The 16200-nt window shown below is 40.6% G+C and overlaps 1 protein-coding gene across 1 annotated transcript in view; it reads right to left on the minus strand.

The window, feature by feature from the left end:
* Nucleotides 1-12167: 12167 nt before the first annotated feature.
* CERS5 (ceramide synthase 5) overlaps nucleotides 12168-16200 on the minus strand; it is a 35174-nt gene continuing 31141 nt past the window's right edge. The window contains exons 9-10 of the mRNA XM_060026213.1: nucleotides 15853-16009; nucleotides 12168-13099 (exon numbers count right to left, since the gene is read on the minus strand). Of these exons, the coding sequence (XP_059882196.1) occupies nucleotides 12923-13099; nucleotides 15853-16009 (334 nt within the window). The 3' untranslated portion in view covers nucleotides 12168-12922. The remainder of the gene's footprint in view (nucleotides 13100-15852; nucleotides 16010-16200) is intronic.

Consider the following 16200-nt stretch of genomic DNA (forward strand, 5'->3'; position numbering starts at 1 on the left):
TGTATCTTCCAGGTTCACCTTTGGAGCTTCAGATATATCCAGTTGCTTGCTATATCCACTCAAATCCTATAGTCCTCTCTAACTTGTCCACGACTAACAGCATTCCTTCATATCTCCCGGACCTACTTGTTTTTTTCCCCTTATTTTCACTATCATTTAAGTCAGGATTATGGGAGTCTCATTACACTATTCTCTGTACCCTACTCCCAACCAAGTAACTGTCTTATTAATTTCTACCATTTAAACATCCATTCAGTCAGTTCTACCCTTGTCATTTCTTGCTTATACTTTTGCAGGAGCCTTTTAGGGGTCTTAGTTCCAATCTTGACCTCGTATTTGCCACATTGCTGTCAGAGACATCTATTTGGAACAGATTCGATTATGGCATTCTGCTTTGGATCCCCTCTGAAGCTCAACCACAGACAATAGGTTAAGAATCCCTGACCTATAAGGTCCAGTCCAGACTCCTTGGTATGGTGTATGAGGTCCTTAAGTCTTGACCCACCTTATGTTCCTACCTCACCCTTTGTGTTCTAGTAAAATCAAATGACCTGTGTGGTTGCACGTTGTTTCTTGTCTCCATGCCTGTTCTTTCTTTCTCTCTAAATGGAACATCCTTTCTATCCTCTTTTTCCTAAAAGGTTTCTCTGACTCTTCACGCTCCCATGCTGGGCCAAGTATCTATAGAAGACACCACTTTTTCTCTAAAAAAATCTTTAAAAGCACAGGTATCTAAGACAGTTTTGAAAAGAAACAAAGAAGATGGGTTGGGGTTACCAGATATCAAGACATAGTAGAAAGCTAATAGTAATCTAAATGTTGTGGTACTAGTGCAGGAGCAGACAAATAGATCAATGGCACAGAATAATAAACTCAGACACAGATCAGTGTATCTGTGAGAAATTGAATATGATAGAGGATACATCACAAACCCATGGGGAAATTCATATTCTATGTTGTTATGGATACATATGTGATTATAAAAGTATAAAAAATAGATTGAAAGGACAATAGTAGTCGTTACATTGGGGATGAGGTGAGGTGGAAGAGGGCAGGGGGGGGTCTTAAATGGAAACTGTTTCCTCTACTCACAACACTTCTACCACCAAATATGTTTTTCCCACACCAAACAATTCTCCAACTCTCCAGACACCAACTATGTCCTGCAGTTCAGTTCTGCCACTAAGCTACGTGGAGTTAGCGCAGACACCACAGGTTAAGGGCTCAATCATTCACAAGTAGTGGGGTGCCCAGGTCACCCAAACTTTGCCTGACAGCTACAGATCCGTTCCCACGACCTCCTCCTCAGGTTTGCTGTGATGGCTCACGTGACTGAACTCAGAGAAACTATTTATTATTACTAGTTTATTATAAAGGATACCACTCAGGAACAACCAAATGGAAGAGATGCATAGGGCCCATCCCTGCATCAGCATCTCTATGTGTTCCACCCAGAAGCTCTCTGAACCTCACTGTTTATAGAGTTTTAATGGAGGTTCCATTATATAAGCATGATTAAATCATCAGCCATTCAATGATTAACCCAATCCCCAGCACCTCTCCCCTCCCAGGAGATCGGGAATGTGGGGCTGAAAGTTTCAGCCTTCTAATCTGCCTTGTCTTGTTCCTCTGGCAACCAGCTCCCAACCTGAAACTATCTAGGGGCCCACCAAGAGTAACCTCATTAGCAAATAAAAAGATATATCACTCTGGAGATTCCCAAGGGTCTTAGAAGCTCTGTGCCAAGAACCTGGGATTAAGACCAATTATATATTTATTATATCACAATGTCACAGGTCTCTAATTTTTTATTTCTTTTAAAAATAAGATTTGAAGTAAGACAAAATGTTAGAGGTATTAATTTGGGGTATTGGAAATATGAGAGCATACAGCATTCTTAATGTTTTTCTGTTTTTTTTTTTTTTCCGATTTCTCAAAAAGTTGAGGGGAGAAAAAATACTTTTGATAGCTTCTTATTATTTACTACAGTAGTTCTCAGCAGAAGTGGCACCCCACACACACAACAGAGGTGAAAGTGTTTTGATTGTCACAATGATTGGGAAGCATCTCTGGCGTCTGGTATGGCGTCTGGTAGGTGGAGGCCAAGGATGCCAGAATTCTCACAATGTCTGGGATAGTCTTACACAACATACTGTCCCAAGTCCTGCACAACTATCAAATGTCTCTATAAATATTCAAGTGAAAAAATCTATAATTAGCTGAGCCTATAACCTCTTTTACCTATAAATATGAAGTATTTTTTGTACAGTTTTTAGTGTACTCTGAATCCTCTAGGCATGCAATTACTGTATAAATGGAGGGGAGATTGTAGTGTAGTTTATTTAGAACTTTTGTTCACCATTTCAAAAAACCATGCCATTGATGGCAGAGTCTGTTCCTGGCATTTGAATCTCTGACACAACACGATAGTATCAGTCTGCATTTGTAGCCACTGTATTCATGGTGAATGTACAGAAGTGCAAGCATCTGAGTGCTAGTATAACTATGCCCAATATTTATATGTGGAAATAATTTTATTATAAATTCTTAAAACATATCCTTTATATTACTATTAGAACATTATGGTGATTTTTAAAAATTATGTGTACAGTAGATAAGTTAAATGTTAATTGCATTTAAGGATAGCAAAGGGAGTGTTACAAATATTTGTAACCACCTGGTTTAGAAATAATCCATTCATATTTGGTCAGCTTTTGCTATGGTGTTGAGGTGATGGTTAATTTTGTTTCAACTTGGCTAGGCTATGGTGCCCAGTTGTTTCATCAAACATCAGTCTGCATGTTGCTTTGAAGGTATTTTTTAGGTGTAATTAACGTATCAGCCAACTTGGAGTAAAGCACGTTGTCCTCCATAATATGGATGGGCCTCACCCAATCAGCTGAGGCCTTAAAAGCAAAGACAGAGTTCACAAAGAAGGAATTCGGCATTAAGAACGTAACATAGAACCCCTACCTGAGTTTCCAGCCTGTGGATCTTGGACTGCAACAACTCTTCACTGCATTTTCAGCCTGCCGGCCTGCTCTAAATTTCAGACCTCCCAGTCCCTACAACTGTGTTAGCCAATTCCCTGAAATAAATCAGTCTCTCTTGCCCTCACTCTTATTCTCTCTCTAATGTATTGGTTCCGATTCTCTGGAGAACTCTAATAGAGTAGATAATACGTAATATGCCAATATATATCCGTCCAGTCTTACTCCCTGCCTAGGTTCAGTCCTTTCCTACCTCATTTTCACTTGGAGCACCTACTGTCATTTCAAAAAAGCTTGTTAAAACCTAAACTCAAGCAATTGTTTAGTATTTACTGAGCATGAACTATATTTAATAAAGAAGAATAGACTTATTTGCTGTCAAATTAAGATGAAGAAATATAATTAAGTTCATCGGTTATTACACTAAATATCAACAGACTGAATTCTCCCATTAAAAGACAAAATCTAATAGACTGGGCTAAAAGAGCAAATCCAAAGTATATATAGTTTCTAATAAACATACTCACTAATAAAGAGAAGTTGAAAATAGATGGGTAAGACATACCAGAAATGCAAACGAATGTAAAGCAAGAATGGTAATATTAAGAAAGGTTAACAAACACTAAATGGAATAAAGAGATCATCTGGTAATATAAAAAGACATAAATTATGAAGGGTGGTTATCATAAATTTGCAACAAACAAAGCAATGAAAAAAACTAAAGCAAAAATTCTTAGGAATACAGGAGAACAGGTTAAAAATACAATTATGTTGAGAGTCTATCTTACTTTGTTCAGACTGAACAGCACTAGAAGAATAAAGTAAGGACTGAGAAGAAATGGAAAATACAAACAACAAACCTTATACACACGTGTGTGTATATATAATAAGTATAGAATAGATCTTCTGTGAATATCTACAGTTCACTTATAAACACTGATTGACTATTTAAAACAATTTTTTAACAAATTTAAAAGTAGGAATTTTACAGATTGCAGGAATTTTACAGACTGTATGCTCTGATCACATCCAATAAAATTATAAATAAATAATGATATTCTCAACTACGTGGAAATGGAATATTCCTGGGCAACCCTCAAATCAAAGAGAAAGACCAAAACTGAAATTTCTTACCTTCTTTAAAGCAATAAAACAAAGTATTTCATATAAAATTACAGGACACAGCCCAAGATCATGTCAGGAAATGTATGCCCTTAAATGCCTTATGCAAGAGAAAAAAAAATGCTATTAGGCTTTTTATAGAGATGAGAACCACTGGCTACTGGGTCAAGGTCAAATTCCCTATCATGATATTTAAGACCTCTTGTACTCCATAACAACCACCCCTTTCACAGCACTTTTAATACTTAAATAATACAGGGCAATCTCTCGTTAATGGCCATACAAGTTTGTATAGTCTTTTTCTATCAAAAATTTAAAGCGTCTATACCCTCTTACCTAGTTATTTCACTGCTAGGACTCTTGCCCTTAGAAACAGTCACACAACTGTACAATATTTTCGTACAAGGTTATTATTTGCAGTATTATGTTAATAGTAAAGAGTCTTAAATAAGCTCAAGAATTAGTTAATGAATAACGGTATACCCATAAAATGGAATGTTATCAGTCAAAACCAGCAGAATATGTATGGTATAATCTCATTTTTGTTTTAAAAGAAACACATTTGTATACATTTGGTTATCTGACAAGTGGTTCTAGAAGGCTATATACCAAACTGTTAATAATGATTAGGGTGAATGGAGATGTCATGTACTTAACATATTTTTACCATGAGCATATGTAGCTTTTATAACAAAAATATTTTTTGAGTTACAAACATATACAAAAGCTGAGGGAATTTAGAAATAAAACCCATATACTTATTCCTGTTTTAACTGTTTTGAACATATTGCCACACTTGCTTCAACAGGTTTTTTGCTTTTTGTTTAAGAAAAAAAATTGTGTTCATTTATATCATATCTACTAGTTTATAACTCCTTAAGGTCAGGACTCAATATGTGAATATATTTTCAATGGAAAATATTTTAAAATACAGATAAATAAAAGTGCCCCTTGTCACTCTGTCCCACCCCAACACCCCTTCCCATTTCCCTACTCAGAAATTGCCTGTGTTAACAGTTTGGTGTATTTTTTCTACCATTTTCAATGTGTTTACATGTACATAAAGAAATATATGCTGATTGAATTCTCTTTTTGCTGGTCTCTTCAACTATTCAGAGGCCAAAGACTCAGGAGAGAAGGACTAATGGGCAAAGCTTGGGACACCATAGCTCTCCCCACCCTGTGTTAGTCAGGATCAGCTTTGGTAGCAGGGTTATAGCTTGTCCTAAGAACCTTATTGGAGAGAGAGGACAATGAAGGAAAGAGACCAGCCACAAGGAATACCTCCATAACTGCATGAGCCACAATTCCTTATAATAAATTATTACCAGCAAAGCCATGTTGCTGCTAGAAAGTTTTATATTGTTTCCTAAAAGTCTTTCATAGAAGTCAGTTGAGCGAAAGCAGATCCCAAATCTACTTTTATAGGCTTAGGGCTTGTGGCTGAACTCTTTTTGGTGAGACCTGCCCTATGAGAGACCTTGCTGAACTAGAAAAAACAGAATTGTATGCCGACGGCTGAGGTGAAGGTGGTACAGATAACCCTACTGTGTACTGCCCTATGCCAATTCATAGGCCCCTTTTTAAAAAAGCCATTTTCTTTATCTCTCTTAGGTTACGTTCCAAGTCCTAGGAAAACCCTCTCTACAACTGCTTTTAGAAGACTCATCTTACTGCTTTAAAACTTTGTGGCTCCCATGACCTACCAGCTAAAATTTAACTCTTTGGCCTGACTGTCAAGGTTCTTCACAATCTGGCCCCAAGCAACCTTCTTATTCTCATCTCCTGCCACTTTGATCCAACTGCAACAGATCAGAGTTCCCTGAAAATGCCACATACTTGTTTTTACATTTAAAAAGTTTTTAAAAATGATGAATTATTCCAAACTTATTGAAGAGCACCAGAAATAAAATTTCATACCAAATCCACACCCCCCCCCCCACTCCATAAAGATAAGCACTATCCATCCTGCAGTTGCTGTATGTTTCTGTATGTCTACTACAGAAGTACCCTAGATATATTTTTGGGTTTAAAAAGTACTGTTGGGCTTCCCTGGTGATGCAGTGGTTGAGAGTCCGCCTGCCGATGCAGGGGACACGGGTTCGTGCCCCGGTCCGGGAAGATCCCACATGCCGCGGAGCAGCTGGGCCCGTGAGCCATGGTCGCTGAGCCTGCGCGTCCGGAGCCTGTGCTCCGCAACGGGAGAGGCCACAACAGTGAGAGGCCCGCGTACCGCAAAAAAAAAAAAAAAAAAAAAAAAAAAAAAGTAATGTTAATTGCATCAAACGGGACATATTCTTTTGCAACTTGCCTTTTTCATTCAACATTATGTTTCTGATATTTATCCTTCACACTGGTTGATTTTATGTGTCGACTTGGCCACTGAAGGCCCAGACAGAAGGTTAAATAGTATTCCTGGTACACCTGAGAGGGTGTTTCTGGATGAGATTAATATTTGAATCTGTACACTGAGTAAAGCAGATTGCCTTCCCCAATGGGTTTGGGCCTTATCCAATCCATTAACAGCCTGAATAGAACAAAAAGGTGGAGTAAGCTCATACAACTCAATGTAAAAAAACAACCCAATGGACAGAAGACCCAAACAGACATTTTTCCAAAGAAGACACACAGATGGCCAACAGGCACATGATGCTCAACAGTGCTAATCATTAGGGAAATGCAAATCAAAACCACAATGAGATATCATCTCACACCTGTCAGAATGACTATCATCAAAAAGTCCACAAATAACAAATGTTGGCAAGGATGTGGAGAAAAGGGACCCCTAGTACACTGTTGGTGGGAATGTAAATTGCTGCAGCCATTATGGAAAACAGTATGGAGGTTCCTCAAAAAACTAAAAATGGAAATAACATATGATCCAACAATTCCACTCCAGGGTATATACCTGAAGAAAATGAAAACACTAATTCGAAAAGATATATGTACCCCAATGTTCATAGCAGCATTATTTAAAGTAGCCAAGATATGGAAGCAACTAATGTGTCCATCAACAGATGAATGGATAAAGAAAATGTGGTGTGTGTGTGTGTGTGTGTGTGTGTGTATATATATATATATATATATATATATATATATATATATAAAATGGAATATTACTCAGCCATAAAGAATGAAAATTTGCCATTTGCAACAACACAGATGGACTTGGAGGGTATTATGCTAAGTGAAATAAGGTAGAGAAAGACAAATACTCTATGTTGGCACTTACATGTGGAATCTAAAAAATATATACCTGAAGCTGATATAATATAAATCAACAATACTTTAATTTTTAAAAAAAGATGGAGTAAGAGGGCAGTCTTTCTGTCTACTTGACTGTCTTTGAGCTGGACACTGGTCTTCTCCTGCCTATGGAGTTGGACTGTGACTTACACCACCGGCTTTCCTGGTTGTCAGGCTTTTGGACTCAGATTGGAACTATACCATCAGCCTTCCTGGATCTCCAGCTTGCTGACTGCAGATCCTGAGATTTCTCAGCCTCCAAAACCATATGAACCAATTCCCTATAATACATTTTTTAAAAATTTATACATAAATATATATATGTCCTACTGGTTCAGACTAATAGATCCATATTAATAGGAAAACTTAGCTCTTCATTTTAATTGTTGTATAATATTCCAATTACATGAGTAAATCAATTTATTCCATTCCTCTAGTGAAAGATCACTGAGTCTCTTCCGCTTTTTCCCTCTTATTAACAGCAATGCAATGAGTATCCTTGTACTAGTTTCTATAAAAGACCAATTACTAATATTTAGCTTTACTAGTTGTGAAGTTGCTTTTCCAAAGCAGTTATGTCAATGTACTCTCACCAGCAACATTTCCTCATTCTGTTGGCGTCAAGGGGTTTCTATTCATTTTAATTTACATATCATGGATTTCCAGTAAGGATGATCACCTTTTTATTGATTATCCATTGGCATACACCCTCTAGGAATTACCTATGCATATCCTTTGCTCCCTCCCCCTCTCCTCTTCTTGCTATTGGGCTTTGTCATTTTTAAAATTATTCATACTCTGGATACTTGTATTTTGTTAGTTATATGTGCTGCAGGTTTGAGGAAATCTTTTGGAACTTTTTTATTTGGTGGGGGGTGCTGGTGGTAGTATAAGAATCCCACATCGTCTGCATCATCATGTACAGGTCTTTCCAGAGCAGTCCCATAGATAATTGATCTGAAATCAGTTTTCCTGCAAGTTCTTACCTGGGGATGGGGTTGGAGGTGTGATGTTTCCCAGACCACACAGGAAGTATACATTCAGGTTCTCAGATTCACATGAAGTGTGGGCCCAGAAATTGAGAAAATTCTCAGGAGCATCCTGACCCCACAAGCCCAAGCATTCAAATTTCTTTGCTTTCTCCTTTTGCCAACTGTGAATTTTTGATAGCTTCCCCCTTTTGCTGTTGCTCTTTCCGGGTCCCAGCTTTAACTGGAGGTCTCAGTTTCAGCTTTCTGCATGGGGCCACAATCTTGTCTCTTGTCAGCATTAAAACCCAAGTCCTTAGGGTATATTCTCCTCTCCCTTCAATAACTGCATCAGCTGTTTTGCCTTCTGCTCTCGTTTTCAGTACCTTTGCATCTTTTGTGTCCCTTTCTTGGAAGCTCAGCTGTGCATTAAAGAAAAAGAAAAAAACCACCACAACTTCATCCACCATTCCTGAATGTTTGTCTCAGATTATTTTAGTCTACATTAAGACAGAACTGATAGCTTTCATATCCTCCCATCTCTTCCAAACATAACACCTTCCTATTCCTGTTTTCCTGGCAAAGCTCTACTCATCTTTAATGGCCCAGCTCCACCTTCAACTTTTCTCCCACCTTGCCAAGAATAATTTAGAATAGTTGTTATCACATTGTATCATTTTTTTTTTCCTTTCCTAACTGCAGTCTGAGATCTCTGAAGTAGAAACCAGATCTTGTTCATCTTTGTGTCCCCAGCTTCTCTGCCACAGTGCCTATCATAAAGTAGGCACTAAATAAATATTTTATTGAACTGAAAATATCTTCCTGCAGGCATACTGGACCTAAAGTCTGAAGAACTTGGTTTAAAATCAGCATACTAGGACTTCCCTGGTGGCGCAGCGGTTGAGAGTCTGCCTGCCAATGCAGGGAACACGGGTTCGAACCCTGGTCTGGGAAGATCCCACATGCCGCGGAGCAACAAAGCCCGTGAGCCACAACTACTGAGCCTGTGCATCTGGAGCCTGTGCTCCGCAACAAGAGAGGCTGTGACAGTGAGTGGCCCCCGCTCACTGCAACTAGAGAAAGCCGGCGCACAGAAACGAAGACCCAACACAGCCCAAAATAAATAAATAAAATTTAAAAAAAAACCCAAAAAATCAGCATACTATCACCCACTAACCAAACTCATATGATTATTTTTAGGATTATGATAATGCGAAAGCTCATGATACATGATAGGCAATCTAAGATGTTTGTGTTTTTTGAACAACTTCTGAGACTCAGTTTTCTAACTGTGGCAGACTGAATTTTTCAAAGGTGTATGCAACCATACCTCCCGTTCCCCATGCTCTTCTGCAGTGACCTCGCCACTGCTTCAAGAGGTAGAATCTATCTCACCACCTCCTCGTATCTAGGTGGTCCCTGTGACTACTTTGATCAACAGGATATAGTGGAAGTAATGTGTGTCAGTTCCAGTCAACATTCTCTTTTTTTTTTTTCTGGCCACACCACTCAGCTTGCAGGATCTTAGCTCCCCTACCAGGGATTGCACCTGGGCCACCAGGGAAAGCGCTGGCGGCTCTAACCACTGGACCGCCGAGGAATTCCCCCAGTCAACATTCTTTTTTTTTTTTTTTTTTTTTGCGGTACACAGGCCTCTCACTGTTGTGGCCTCTCCCATTGCAGAGCACAGGCTCCGGACGCGCAGGCTCAGCGGCCATGGCTCTCGGGACCAGCCGCTCAGCGGCATGTGGGATCTTCCCAGACCGGGGCACGAACCTGTGTCCCCTGCATCGGCAGGCGGACTCCCAACCACTGCGCCACCAGGGAAGCCCCAGTCAACATTCTTAATGGTCCTAGTGACTTCTGCTCCCTGCATCATGGAATGCAACCACCTGAGCAAAGCCCAAGGCATGGAGAGGCCACGTTTAGGTACGTTAGTTGATAGCCCCGACAGAGTTCCCAGGGAACAGCCAGCATTAACTTCTAGCCAGACCAGTTAATCATCTTTGACATCCAGCTCAGTTGAGTCTTTAAACTACTCCATTCCCGGCTGCCATCTGACTGCAACCACATGAGATATTTCCAACTGGGCTCATTCAACCAACCAAACCATGAGAAATAATAAATTGTTCTTTTGAGCCACTACGTTTTCAGGTGGTTAGTTACATTGTAATAGACAATCAGAACATTCATTTATGGAATGGGGATAACAATCCCTACTTTTACAGCAGTGTTCTGAAGTTCACTTTTTGATGTTGTGAAATCATCTTCAAAGCAGTTAAGCACTATACAAACATGTTATCTTTTCAATAAATAATAAAGTTAAAACTCTTTTACATTCAACAGAGGAGAGGTAATGCCTTGCTTCTCTTACAAATATTCCTAGTTCTTGGGTAGGGATGATGGGTCTGCATCTAACCTGCTCTGCACTGATTTGGGGCCTTCCTCTCAGGCATAAAACCTTCCCAGGCCATCTATAAAACTGGCCTCATGACAGTCTTGCTGCCCCCCCCACCAACCCCCCCCCCCCCCCCCCCGTTAACACTATTATCTTCCGGCTCTGTATTCAAACTCCCTAGCAACCTCTCTCTCATCTCCCACTCCAGCTATATGCATATAGTTCCTCTTTAGAACAAGACCCTGTTCCTATAACTGACCCTAATCTCAATTCACTCATCCAAGGCTAACTCTAATCAGTCTATGCCTCTGGCTAAATGCTTCTTCAACAACTATTCTTCCTCATATGAAGTCTTGGGAAGTGTTACAGTATAGTGGTTAAGAACAGAGACTCTGAGTTTGATTCTTTACTAGCTGTTTGAATTTAGGCAAGTTAACCTATTTTGCTGTATTTTAATCATATGTAAAGTGCTTAATACAGTACCTGGCATGTAATAAAGAGCTATGTGTTAGCAATTATTACTTTAATTATTATACCACTTGGTTGCATCTTTTGTCAGATTAACTGGGCCAACTAATTCAGATTGTATTTACAAAGCAATTGTTCAAAAGGCAATATACATACCTTGTCTGACTTTCAAAAGCATTTTCATTCATATTTCATAATTACTAATTTATTCAACAATACGGCAAATTGAGGAACTAAATGTAAGACCCTAGTCTTTTAGTCTTCCTGACTAGCTCTGACCAAATAACTATGTAAGACTTTTTAGAACTTAATTTTTCCATGCCCTATAGTAAGTCTTTTTAAAATCCAGCCACTCAGTAAGTTTAGTAGAGTCAATATCCCAATGATGTCAATGAACATCAAATGAGTATCTGATTCTTAGAACAATAACCTACTTCTTTCAATTTTTATCCATCTCCCTAACAATGAAGCACACCATATGTCTTAATGTACACAAGAGCATCTGGAAATATTTTGGTAATCTGAATATTCACTAAATGGAAAACTATTTTAAGAGATGAATACTACTATTAGTAATTTTGCCTTGACCTCAACTAGAGAAAAATCTAGATTAGGAAGACTTTTTCTCCATAGGCTAAAAGAGAAAAACAGAACTAAAAGAGAAAACATCTGCTTAGACTCACTTATCGCAATCTTAAGATGTTAACTGGCAGTCTCTGTATTCAATAAAATGGGAAATACAGGAAATACTCAAGGTGTCTTAGCTCTTCAACCACAGCCTTTGTTGCTTTAGTAATATACATGCTTTCATCTGCTCAGTATTTTTTCTTATGGTCACTACACATGTTTATTTTTTCTTAAAATATAAAGCCCTAAAATGCAGGCGCTCTCTTTCCAGCATGCACAGAAAGGAAAAACTTGGTGTCCAATGGCCTCTAGAATCAGACGTGAAAAAGTTCTTAATTAGATTATGGGTTCAGGGGATTGGGGACAGAGTGACTAAAGAGGTTGAGACAGCAGATGAGGGTTGAAGCACTTTTAATCACAGAAGAGTAAACAATAGTATAAACCGTTAACAACTCACCCAGTGGCTGTTGTCCTCCAGCCCTCAGCTCACCTGTTCCTCCCACCCCCCAACTCCCTGCGTACCACTGAATAAAGAGCAGGGTATCTATCAGCAGCTGTCCATCACTACCAGGTGGCAGGAAGGGGACCTAGCTAGGGGCCACAGCAATCCTGGCCATCCATTCATGGTTGTCTGTTTCTATATAACGTCGTGTGAAATATTCCATCTCCAAAGGAGGAACAGTGCAGAAACCTGGAGTGAACTTAGCTGCTCCATTCAGATGGCCAGAACTTCAAGAGCCATGGGCAACAAGGGAGGGGACTCTCTGGAGCCAGCATAATTCAAGATGCAGCCAAATCTGGGATTGAGGTGGGTTCAAAGGGGACCAGGCTTGTGCTCCAACCTAGGCAACGAAACTCACACATATGCACAAATGCATATGCACATGTGCACACATATGCACACACGCACGCGCACACACAGAGCAAATAACATTACTGAAAGAACCTGGAGGCTATTAAATACAAAATGGCAGAGTTTTTTTAAAAAAGTGAAAATATTTGCTTCTTTGGTTCTCCTCAGTGCCCTGCACACGCCCTAGTCACAGGAGTGCAGATGCGGGGAGGCCCAGAGGAGTAGGTTGCCAGCAGCCCTACGAGTCCATCTATGCTGAAGTCCCCATACCAACCACCTTACTCTTCAGCCAGTAGCTGCCTCCCATGTGACCATTCACCCGACCGGCACCATTGCTGGAGCTGCGGCCACAGGGGCCTTTTGTGCTACTGGTCATATCTTCTTCTTCTGAGCTGCTTTCCACATCACTGCGATCATCCTTAGATACCTGGGTGGGATGAGGCCAAAGGTAGAAAAGGTAAGGACAGAACTTTTCTAGAATCATAAGACAGACAAAGCCCACAGAGCCCATGTTTGGGCATTGCTCCCAATCTGGCCTACTTTCTGGTGGCACCTGACTCAAAATACTATCTGGACCACAGAGACTGTTGTGAATATCCTTTGCCTGCTTTCTGGGTTTCTCTCTCATCATCTCTAATTCTGTTCTGAATGGAATAAGTAGCCATCTTGGTAGAGGAGTTTATCTTTCAGGAACAGCCTAAAAGAGCTGAAATCATTCACCCAGTTGTGGTTTAGGTTTGAAGGAAACTCCACAGACACCCTTTCTCCTATTGTACCTCAAGAAAAGAAAAGGCCAACACAAACAATACATATGGCTATCATCATTGCTTCTATCTTCTGGTGGTGTGGCCACTGCAGTTTTGGTTATCCAGAGTTTTGCTTTATCCCCAAAGCTGATCCACAACTGGGCTCTTCCTGGGCTCAACTATTGACACCCTATGACTAGGGTCATAGGGTGTTGATAGTTACTTCTCTTGAGCAACCCCAAGATACACAGTATGGTGAAAAGAAAAGTAGACTGGCAGTCAGCGAGTAAAAAATCCCAGTCCCAATCATGCTACTCTCTATGAATCTTTACCTTTCAACCTCAGCTTTTTGTTCTATATTTTCAAATGAAGGATTTGGATTAGAGCAGTGTTTTTCAATCTAAACTATCCTGCATACCAAGCACAGTATTTCAGATTCTCTACCGTGGACCATAAAAGTAAAGGAGAAAAACCCAGTGAAACCTATGTCAGACTTTTGCCCTCCCGAACTGAAGGATAATAAATGTGTTTTTTTTTGTTGTTTTTGTTTTTTTAAAGTAACTAAGAGAAGGGGGTGAGAAGGAAACAAAACTACAATTGCTATTGCCAAGGGGTGGGGGAATTGCTTTGGTTAGCTCTAAGATTCTATGGTTTATTATAGCTATCGACCTCTGAACCCAGATGAACTGATTATCTGATCTTTAGGAAATTTCCACCAGAGGGCAGTGTGTCTAAATTTGAGGGAAAGGGAGGCTCAAAAAGGAGGGGGGCAGTGGGTGGGTGGGAAGGAAAGGAAAAACAGAAAGGGGAAAAAAAATGAGTAGACTCTAATCTTGCCTCAATTTAGGAAAAAGAACCTGGCAACTTGAGCTCCATTCAACAATGGCCCAACCTGAGCTCCATATAAAATGGCAGAGTTTTTTAAAGAAGTGAAAATATTTTCTTCTTTGATTCTCCTCAGTGCCCTGCACACCCCCTAGTCACAGGAGTGCAGATGCGGGGAGGCCCAGAGGAGCAGGCTGTCAGCAGCCCTACAAGTCCATCTACGCTGAAGTCCCCATACCAACCACCTTACTCTTCAGCCAGTAGCTGCCTCCCATGTGACCATTCACCCGACTGGCACCGTGGCTGGAGTCAGGAGAGATACATGCTCTGATACAACCCAGGGAAACAGAATGGAAAGCAGGAAGGAAGAGAAACACATTCAGACAGACATGCTTCACTGAACACCAGAAGCACAGATACACTTACATGCAAGAGATGAAACTGTCCAGCTCCCACCAGGCATAGAAAAAAGGAAGGAGGTGAGAAAAGAGTGGAGAGTACAGAGTCTGGGTCTAATCCCTCCTGGATAGGTCACCTGGTCAGGAAAGAGCAGGGGAGAAGAGAGATGTCCAGTAGCTACAGCAAGATGCACAGGCACACTAAGCAAGTTCTGAAACCAATTGCAGCCATAAAGAATAGCGACACAAGGGCTTCCCTGGTGGCGCAGTGGTTGAGAGTCTGCCTGCCGATGCAGGGGACACGGGTTCGTGCCCTGGTCCGGGAAGATCCCACATGCCGCGGAGCAGCTGGGCCCGTGAGCCATGGCCACTGAGCCTGCGCGTCTGGAGCCTGTGCTCCGCAACAGGAGAGGCCACAACAGTGAGAGGCCCGCGTACCGCAAAAAAACAAAAACAAAACAAAACAAAAAAAGAATAGCGACACAAGGGATCATATATTCCTGGGAAACATTCCATCCCTTTGTCCTAGAGTCAGTGTATCCTCTACCAGAGCCCCTCCCCTTGGGATTGTGTATTGCCGAAGGCTGAATCCCCAGCCCGCAGGCTAACACAGTCTGACTGCTTCAGAATTTGCAAAATTCAGTTATGAGTTTTATCACTGAATGATCTTCCTTTATGCTTTTGGGCTCTTGGCATAAGATGGGTATTTGAAACCCTAAAGACCTATCTCACTTAAGACCCCTGCCTCATACAACAGTAAGGTGAGATCGGTACTTAGTCCCTTACATAAACCATATCTTGAACATCACAGTGTGGCCATCTTGGGGTGGCTTGCGACTTACCAAACTACTCCTAGGCAATCTAACATCTCTGCTTTTATACAGTGTATATCTTGGAGCTCTGCATATGATTTCCTTTGAAAAAAGGTTCCCATGCTAAAAACAAAAATATGAAATCCACAAAGTAGGTAGGTAAGGGGTAGGAAATGGTTGAGGTCATCTCCAAACCTAATCCTGTTTATTATTTTACAATGGTCATTCCTAAGGGACAGGAAGAAGGCAGATCCTTCCTCTGACATCTAAGTCATGTCTTAGATGGCTAAACACTCATACTTAAAGAAAAGATGGAAACTTTGGAGCCCTAGGCTCTTTGCTGGGTAATACCTATTTTCCCACCCAGCCCCAAAGAAAGAAGCCATCTTTCATCCTCACCTTTCCTCGGATCAAGGCTTTGAAAGCAATTCGTGCAATTAGGTAGGACCAGATGACATGCAGAACCTGTAGGATCAGGAGAAGGCCATTGAAGAGCCACCAGGACGGATAGGGCCCGATCATCTCCCAACTCTCAAAGAGGGTCGTGTTCAGAATCCTGTAAGAGGGAGGCCAATGGTCAGATTCCAGAGTCAAAGCCAGACAGATAGGGATGAAGCTGAATTCCCTGGAAAGCAGAATCTTGTGTTTTCTCCCCATACCTTCTATCAGTTGAAGTTCCAGAGATATTCATCCACAGTGAGAAAAGAATAAAGAAAGGGGCCCATGGAGTTTTCTATCTTTAGGGAT

The sequence above is a fragment of the Delphinus delphis genome, chromosome 11 (genome assembly GCF_949987515.2).
Source record: "Delphinus delphis chromosome 11, mDelDel1.2, whole genome shotgun sequence".
NCBI lineage: Eukaryota > Metazoa > Chordata > Mammalia > Artiodactyla > Delphinidae > Delphinus > Delphinus delphis.